This window comes from Berghia stephanieae, chromosome 2, assembly GCF_034508935.2.
Source record: "Berghia stephanieae isolate SIO BIC M18660-M18661 chromosome 2, UCSD_Bste_1.3, whole genome shotgun sequence".
In the NCBI taxonomy this organism is placed as follows: Eukaryota; Metazoa; Mollusca; class Gastropoda; order Nudibranchia; family Aeolidiidae; genus Berghia; species Berghia stephanieae.
In genome coordinates, this window is record NC_088361.1 from 3,847,702 (window position 1) to 3,857,152 (window position 9,451).

Below are 9,451 nucleotides of genomic sequence, written 5' to 3' on the forward strand. Positions count from 1 at the left end.
TGGCAAAACACTATTCAGTATCTGATACTGAATAACCACTTCCTAATAATAATAATAATCAAAACTAAAAGACTCTCACACTAGTAATACTACATTTTGAAAATCCTGATAAGATTAAATTAATTAAAGGCTTCCAACCACCCCCCCCCCCCCCCCCAAAATAAAAACCAGGACAATACTAAGAAAAAAATATATAAAATGTCAGCCATTTTCTTATAATCTGTCAAAATGCAATTTTTCAAATTTTATATTTAAAAAATCATTTCATTCATATTTCATCAACTCTGAAGAAATTTGTGATAAATAGTTACCCAACCATTCTAAACCATAGAAAGTAAATAAATACCTTTTTCTTCTTCTTCACCCCTACTGATTCTCCTTCTCCATCAACATCTCCCTCTTCTTGGTTGTCTGTAAATGATGATCAAGAGATAAAATTGACATAATTTCCAATGTGAGAGTTGACAATAAGTCTTTTAGGTATAAACAACAAGTCTTTTAAGTATAAACAACAATACAGATAACAAACCTAACATATTTTATATCAGACGTTCAACTTGAAATTTAAAAATTCATTGCTCTTCGTGGAAAAAAGAAATCAAGGAAAGTACTTTGAGATAGACTGGCATCCTATCCAGAGGTTAGCAAGCAATTGCTATTGTCCATTTCATAGAAACCGGGATAGAATCCAGCTCAATGGGTCTGATGGCTCAGACGAACTAAAGAAGAAGAAAATTAACTTTAAATAATTATGGAAATAATGAAGTGTTTGTATGGGCTAGGAATTTCAAAAGCTTTTGGAGCTCTAAAAGTTAAAAGTAAGGACATTTGGCACTGAACAAATCACTAATGTTACGAAACAACAACTGTTAAATGTAGGGAGTGACAATCATGTAGAATGTACAAAACCACTCCTAAATTAGGAAAGGAACAGAATAAAAACAGATAAATATTGAGAACTGATCAGAATGATAAAAATTGTCTAAATTAAAAGAAAAATCATGCAATCGTACAGTGGTAAGAAAAATCACACAATAATTTATTTGGTATTTTGTGTGTGTGTGTGTGTGTGTGAAGCTATACAGAAGGTCCGTTTTTCAGTGATAGATTTGTTGATTGCCATATAGGTCTGAGGGTGATAAATGCATGTCATGCTTTTCCTATTCTAGCCTCTGTGTCTTCATCTGTTCCTCCAGATGTCGAAACGATGCTACTCGAAATATGTAAATTTGTCTACGTCCTTCAGATTGTTTCCATTTACTGAGATGGGAGTTGTATTGTTTAGTAATCTCGTCACTTCTGTTTTCTTTGTGTATATTCTTAAACTAGTCTGTGTTGCTTCCTTGACAAGTTTGTCTGTTGTTGATTGTAGATGTTGATGGGATTGTGACAATAAACAAATATCATAGTCAAGGTCTTCTAGATATTGATTCTACACAACATTCATAAGATTCATCATTATTCCTGTAGTTTGGGACCCACACCTACAATTGGATATAAAAGCAATTGAAGTTGGCCAGTGTCGCGCTGCAACACTGCAAGATTTGTCTCAAATGACTACAGCCCCCATAGCAGCAAAACAGAAATGATCACACAGCTTGGATGGTCTCCCTTACAAGACAGGTGGAAAGAACAATGCTTAAAGCTCATGTTCAAAATTACAAACAAAATTATGACCATTTTACCAGAACAACTACTTACAACGAAAAATCAACCCAAAAACACTAAAACATCAATCTACAAATTCAAACATCTTCAAAAATATCACAGCACTACCAAAGACTGGGACACTCTTCCCGAATCATGTGTGAACACAAAAGATTTAGAATTATTCAAACGAAGATTATCAAAATTCTTCAGCCTAAACACCAACAATGGCTGTCGCACTCAACAACTCTCTCCACCCTCGAATACAAATACTCAGAATTGAGTCGACTTCGAGTAACATTCAGATTAAAGTTCCGTTTTATTCCAGTCTTTTTATCTCCCACAGTTCTGCACATGATCCAGTCAATTACTGTTAGAAATATTATTGGTAAAAGAAGACATTCCTGCCTCACTCCAGTTTTAACCTCAAAGGAATCAGTGTTTCCCATTATGGATTACTTGGCAGCTTGCTTGGTTAAAGAGTTGTTTAATAAGATTTATATATGTTTTAGGTGTATGCCAGAATGTATTATTTTCCAAATAACCTCCTTATCACTACTGTACCAAAAGGACACAAATATTTATTTTCTTCACCAAAATTTTGGGTCACTGCTATCTGGTTGTTATGTAGCCTATAAATCAGACTCATGAATCTTAAATACAATGCAAAATCTAGTCAATATGATGTAGAAAAAAAAACAAGATAAATTTGAAACAGCCTTTGAATTCAAATACTTCTTAAGTGAACACTCCTGCTCAGATTGCCTTATGAGAATTCATTGTTAATTTTCATATTAAGGATATCATTCATACAGTAATGACATTTATTAATAAAAATGCCTTTTGGATCTAGAAAATCGATCAAGAAATAAGTTAAGTGACCGTTGTAGTAATAAATAGAAGATTTTCAGTAAAAACTGTAATATGAAGATATTGTATGGAGCAAACAGCACTGGAATTCGTCATTTTAACATATTGTTTAGTAAGAGATAGACTGCCATTATATTTTCAAAAAAATATTTAGTCAAAATCAATTTTGGCTGGAACATTTTGGTGACTTTAACTTTAGGGGTTTTTTTTTGGTATAGATTGCATGATAAATAAATACTTAAAAATTGTGTGTAACAATCAAATTTTACTCAGTAATGGACTAACCAACCTAAAAAACAAAGTAAGTCAGCAAAGCGGTTAAGAAGATAAAGTGTAAATTTTTGGCATATCAAAATCAGCAGAGAATTTCTGAGAAAACTGGTAAAAAATAAATAACTAATAGGGGGGAATCGGAAAAATAATGAAAATGGTACCATCTTCTCCAGCTTTCTGAGTGCCACCCAATCCACTGAGAACTTTGTAAGCATGGTTATGGATGAAGTCCACTCTTCCAGCATAGATCTTAACACTGGCATCCAGAGTAGAACTAGCCACCTAAAAGATGATAATAAAAACCTCTCACCACAAATTATACATACATAAATTATTACTGGTTACTTAATTTATCTACATCGGCTTTAAACCCTTCAATTAAAAATAAGACGAAAATGAAAAATATATTGACTCATTATTAAAAAAGATCTTGTGTGTATATTCTTTAATTGAGTAATGAATAAGAGACCTGTAAAATATGGTTGAATAAATACAAAATTTTAATGATGTAAAAATGGAGAACGTTGGTTGCTGATAACCTTTAAGGAATTAAGGCAGGTGTCTGCATTTCCAAAATATAAACTTATTAAAAAATGAAAATACCTGGAAATTTTCTAGCTCTTGCTTTTTCAGCAATACTGTCATGTAGTCAATCAGATGCAATCCAAACGCATTCTTAGCAGTGATTTTCTGAGAAATAAAATTATTTTTTTCTGATTAGAAAGACAACAAAAACTGTTCATGTTCAAAGACAGATCTTACCTTGTTGCCATTCTGATGGGACAATGCTAGAGTTTAGAAAAAAAAAAATAAAAGAAAAAGATAAAACTTTGATACTGTTAAATGATCATTGCAATAATCACATCAAAATGACAACCATTATATGACTTGAAATGGAAACAAAAAGATAGGAAGTAGTTCTAACACACGTTTCTGCCTCTTGAGTCCTCTTTCAAAATGTTGAAAAGTCATCATATTCATGGTGATCAAGATCCTGGATAACTTCTTTTAACAATTAAAATGTTGAGAAATTGGCATGCGACGAGAGTAGGTATTTTACATTTGTGCTGGAATAATAGAATTAAGTAGCGGTCGTATGTTAATAACAACAACAACAACAATAATAATACCAATAATGTAGGCCAAATAAATATGCATTCAATAAACATAATCTTCTCACCCTCACCCAATGGGGCTGTCAACCTAGAACAATGAAAGGTGTAAGATTGCTTGACAAAAAGAGTAAGATTTGGAGAAAAAGTGCACAATTTGAAATTGGAATTCTTCAGTCATCTCATTCCCTGTCGTTGAGTAATTTTTGAAATAATATTAAAATCTAATTTTCATGAAAAAAAACAAACCCTGTACAATTTGCAAGAAAATAGAATACAATCTTACAAAGGTAATAAAAGCATACTAATATGACCTTTTGATGTAAAATTGGCAGCTCTGCAAACCCCTCCCCCCATCCTTATTTATGCCATGGGATCATACTCCCATGGTTGAGAATGTCCATAAAACGCTTAAGGCGGAAAACACAATAATGACAGGAAAAGCATTTTCTGCATGGGCGACACAATAAATCAAATCTAATTGAGATTTGGTGATTATAGTTGCTGTTTTTGATAGATCAACTCTTCCTGGAGCTGTGGTAGCAAAAATGGTGGCGAAATTTTGCTCCTTTATATTTTTTAAGGATTTTTTACCGAGCGAAAGTGGCATTTTGAAGACACGAAGGTTTTACTTTCGTTTTTAGAATGGATCAAATGAGGTAAGTGAATCAACAGTTTCCATTTAAGGTTAACTTTATGTTTTGTTTTTAACAAAAGTTAGATGTATTAACTACAATTTGTATGATTTAAAAATTTAAAAAATTATCTCCATCTTTGTTTATAAGTTATTTTCTGCATATTATGTAATCGCGTTATTTTCGTGTCTCCGATGGGACAAAGGAAACTTAATTTTATATATCAGGCAAGCCTTGAAATTTTTAACTACAAATTTGTTCAAGTGACTAAAATTAGGTCTAGGAAACTTGTAAAATTAACAAAACAAATAAAATTAACATTTTTAGTTGTTTTTAGAGTGAATAATCGGGTATGGGAGATTTCGTGTCTTCAATTTTCTGCCCGTGCACCAAATTTCAATATCCTATTTTATTATTAATTATGATAGAAAGTTTGAAAATTGATTGGAGACATTAATCTTGCTCTGACTTTGTGTTTTAAAATTTGATTTTTGGCTTGAAACTTTTGAAAAAGTTTTTTTGAGCAAAATAAAGTTTGGTGTCACCTGCGTGGGCACCATAAATTCTGAAATATGTGAACTTGGACATTGGTGATGAATATACAGTTCATAAATGTAAACTTTGGTAACATATGCTGAATATTTCAATGTAAGTACAAATCTGAACATTTCTAGCTGTTTAAGAACACAAATTGCTAAACAATTGAATTTTGTAAACATTTAATATTAAATATATTGATTGCCTCTCTTATCTCATAATTTTTGTGTCACTACAACATTCACTCTGCTTTTAGGGAGGATGCAGCGTTGGGATCTGACCATATGATCTAAAAGCATTTTATCCAGTATGAAAATTTTGTAAAGCTACAATACAAGATACACAGGCTTGAGAGATCTTGCTCCACAACTGTGAATTTGCTAACCGATATGGATAAAATCCGTAATAGCAACTAAGTACTGAATTACATGTTGAAAGGAAAAAATGCTGTACGACTTGCCAAAATGTTCCAGAAAAAAAATTTGTTATCAGATTTTAGACTTATTTATAAATATCTTTTTATTAGATTCATATGCTACATCATTTCACATCCTCACACTTGAACCTCCGTGGTGTAGCAAACAACAGTTATAAGTGTGAGTATTTGTTCTTAAAAACACCTTTCGTATGCGCAATTATAAGCCTTATTTTCTCAAGAGAGTAATCAAATATGTTTAAAGCAGTGGAAATCAAATATGCTTAAAGCAGTGCTTTTGTCATCAACTATGTCTTTATATATTGCTTTTACTTTTATACCAGGTACTGGAGGAGAGGGAGTTTCACCGTGCAGTTCTCCCAAGGAATAGCGGGCCAATTTATTTATGAGCATGTGCAGAGCAGAGTGTGTGATTTGTGAAAGAGGATCCTCCAGACACATATTCCTGGGTTGTTGTCACCCGTTTTGACAATACAATTGAAAACAAGGACCCATTTTTTTTCAAAGTTGAAATGAAAGTTTAAAATACTACAAAAAATATTTTTTCGTTATTTGTCTCATGTAATTATCCCCCTTGTTGTATAATAAAGTTAGTTTCAATACAAAGTACAAAATATATTCTGTTTGTTATTTATTTTTAAAAAGTGGACCTGTGTACGTGTATTTTGAGTCATTTTTCACTTCAGATTGTTAACATTTCTGTTCATTTTGCATTTCCGTGTAAATCAGGGTCACCGTTGATTGACCTACTTTTTAAAGTTACATAATCGTCTCCTGCTCATAATTTTTACAAATTCTGAATCATCATATTTCAAGCTTTAAAATGATATATGACACTTATTTGTAGATAAAAGATGAAAATTGACAAAAATGGGCCTGTCAAAGTAGATGATTTCAGATCTAGTCTGTTTTCCGGCTTAAGTTGGAGTCCAAGAAGTACAAAATTCCACATTGAGAAAGCAATTAAAGTGTACCTTAGACACCTGGATGGAAATATGTTATTGCCATTGATCATCATTATCAATATTATAACCTTGGTATCACTTGTTATTTGAACATAATTTGTATTCTAAAATTTTTAACTTCACTTGCCATTCTTGCAAGTTTGAGTACATAAACTGTTGAAAAGATTTGTCAAGTCGAAATGAATAGTAAACAGCAAGCTCGCTTGAGCAAAACAGTGGCAGAAAACTAATTTACGTGGGAATTAATTAGGCTACTTAAAATTGTTTCTTATAATTAGGTACCCAATCAGTAAAGAAACGGTCAACCAGTTTGCTTACAATGTGAGGAAATCGAGATGTGCTTGTAGCAATCATATAACTTTCGATTTTAAGGTGACTACATAATGCACTTCTGGCGTTCGCATTTTACTTTTTCATACTTTAAGGTTCCATCGTGTAAATGTGGTCAATTTTGGCTGAGACGAAACAGTGAAATTTATTGCTTGGCAGCTCAGTTAAAATTGGCTACCACTGGGATCATGACAGGATTGGAAAGTGAAAAAATCATTTCACGAAGGCTGTGTGAAAATACGCTGGAATGTGTTCAGACACGGCAAATCTAAAAAGCGTCGCTTAGCCTTGGCAATATATCCATTGTTAATATAAACGGCCCATGAGCTATGCGTCGCGCTGTGAAACATTCCTAATTACTTTACGGTCATTCGATTACGATTCATGAATTCTTTCTTTCTTTCCTTTTTTAAATATTTGAATTTGACGAATTGACTGATTTCAGTTAATTGACTGAGAATTTACAGGTTTAATAAATATAAACTAAAAGAAACGAATAACAATTATGTAAGGTCATCTCTAACGGTTTCCATGGCCGAGCAGTAAAACACTTCCACTTCTGACAAAGTCTTGTAAATATTGAGCAGGATGTTTGACCAGATAAGTAACAACAACAATTATTTATTTTGCACCGCCCCTGAACAATGAAAATTAATGGTAAGACAGTGAAGGACTCACGTTTTCAGCTGACAACTTGATGCAATCAGAGTAGTTGTTAGCAAGTTCTGTACTTGTCAACCCATTAAGACTAGAATCAGTGGCCCTGTCAGTGATAATAATGACAATTTGTCAAAAAGGAGGAAAATTTATCGATTCATCTGTCAAACTCAAACAAAATCATAACATATAAAATATCATAGTTTTGTATATTATATTAATACTTCTGGTGCACATCCGTTCTTAAATAGTAGAGATATAACGTGCTATAGGCTATGTAAAGTCTTAATGAATTGTCCTTTACTTTAAACAATTTAAAAGACATTCGTTATATTCAAGAGATTTAAAATTAACTTTTGGTAAAAAGGCCTGATAGTATTTGTTTTACTTTGTTACTGTAGCCCAGCGGTTATGGATGTTACAATAAAACTAAAGTATCTTTAATGAATTAAAATTGTGAAACATTGTAAAAACAAAGGTAAAAAGAGTCAACTAAGTTGAGCACCTCTTATATAACTGTAATAAATTAATATTCTCTCTCCATAATCAGATGACATTTTTAAAGAACATGAAGATTGATAGAAGAATGGTTGAGATATGTGGATAAGGGAAAGATAGAAAGAGAGAGAGAGAGAGAGAGAGAGAGAGAGAGAGAGAGAGAGAGAGAGAAAGATAGAAAGAGAGAGAGAGAGAGAGAGAGAGAGAGAGAGAGAGAGAGTAGTTTAATCGGTGGGTTGTTTTTTTTCTCCTCTATTTAGGGGAAGTTATAAAATAAATTTCTTTTAAACGCCTCTATAACTGTACTACCATGCTTGACCTAGTTACAAATAAAGTCATTTACCCATTCCCCCACCCTCCTCCTTTTCGACCATCAATCAAGTCTGGCGTTAGTTTGTCTAGACTGACGCCATAAAAATGTTACAATTTAAATGGAGTATAAGTTTGTAAAGTTTAGTTACTCAACCAAGTAAAAATAGAACAAAAAATCTAAACAAAAGTAATAAAAATTTACCATGGCGAGTTAGATCGGGGACTGCCTAGATTTTTTCTATGAAGCTCAAAACCTTGAGATCTCCTCCTGAGTTGTTTTCTTTGCTGACCCTCATCATCGTCTGAAAATCAAATTGAAAAGTCAAAAATATTTTTAGTACTATAAGTATGAGTAAACCTTACAGTATTACTGTGAAATATGTTCACAACTCTGTATTAGCAAGAGATAGTGAAATGCCTTCCGTGATAGAATCTGAGCATAAAGACATTGTTACAGGAGACTAGACAGAAAATATGCATCTTTTTGGAGGAAAAAATCAAAACAAACAAAAACAAATGTCAAAGAGAAAAAATAGTTTTTACCCCAATTTTTTAAAGCTGAATGGAACACTGTATAAAAAGGAATGAGGAAATGCAAATATAAAATTATAATTACCAGCAAAATTCGTCAACACAGAGCTAGGACTGGACAATCCAATTTGTCGACTGGTTGAAGGAGAAACAAATTTGGTTGACAGTCTCCTGGCTGGTGTATGTGGAGTGTTTGTTATCGGGGATAATGCCTCTCGTGGCATTTTGGAATAAAAATCTGTTGAGACTAATTTTTTTTTTAATGAATAAACAAATAAAACAAAAAAACAATTACTAAATTATTAATAAATAAATTTAAAAACAAAAACAATTATCAATCAAACATAAACCAAACTTGTTGTAGACATTCAATTAGTCATTCACTAAAGTACTATAAATATAATAATATGAACATAAGAAAAGCAGGAATGAAAAGGGTGAAGGAAACGTCAATGCATGCTCTGAGAACTCAATTATTATAAAAAATATCACCCCCAAAAAAATAAAATTCATGAAATTCTAATTTGCCATCCTTCCAATGCCAAAGTCTTTAAAAAATAAATATTGAAAATCTCAATACAGTACAGGACTATGACTATGAATAAGCTTTTCTTTGTTTTAGAATTAGGGCCTGTGATGTCCTATTAT

At 32.3% G+C, this 9,451-nt stretch overlaps 1 protein-coding gene across 4 annotated transcripts in view; it reads right to left on the minus strand.

Annotated features, from left to right (window-relative positions):
- LOC144964182 (condensin complex subunit 2-like) overlaps positions 1–9,451 on the minus strand; it is a 33,156-nt gene that overhangs the window by 19,348 nt on the left and 4,357 nt on the right. For 3 of the 4 annotated variants that reach the window (XM_078898150.1, XM_078898151.1, XM_078898153.1), the window contains exons 2-7: positions 8,889–9,050; positions 8,475–8,574; positions 7,484–7,568; positions 3,394–3,480; positions 2,952–3,072; positions 347–411 (exon numbers count right to left, since the gene is read on the minus strand). In XM_078898150.1, coding sequence (XP_078754276.1) covers positions 347–411; positions 2,952–3,072; positions 3,394–3,480; positions 7,484–7,568; positions 8,475–8,574; positions 8,889–9,027 — 597 coding nt within the window. In that variant the 5' untranslated portion in view covers positions 9,028–9,050. The remainder of the gene's footprint in view (positions 1–346; positions 412–2,951; positions 3,073–3,393; positions 3,481–7,483; positions 7,569–8,474; positions 8,575–8,888; positions 9,051–9,451) is intronic. The other variant, XM_078898154.1, reaches the window with a different exon arrangement.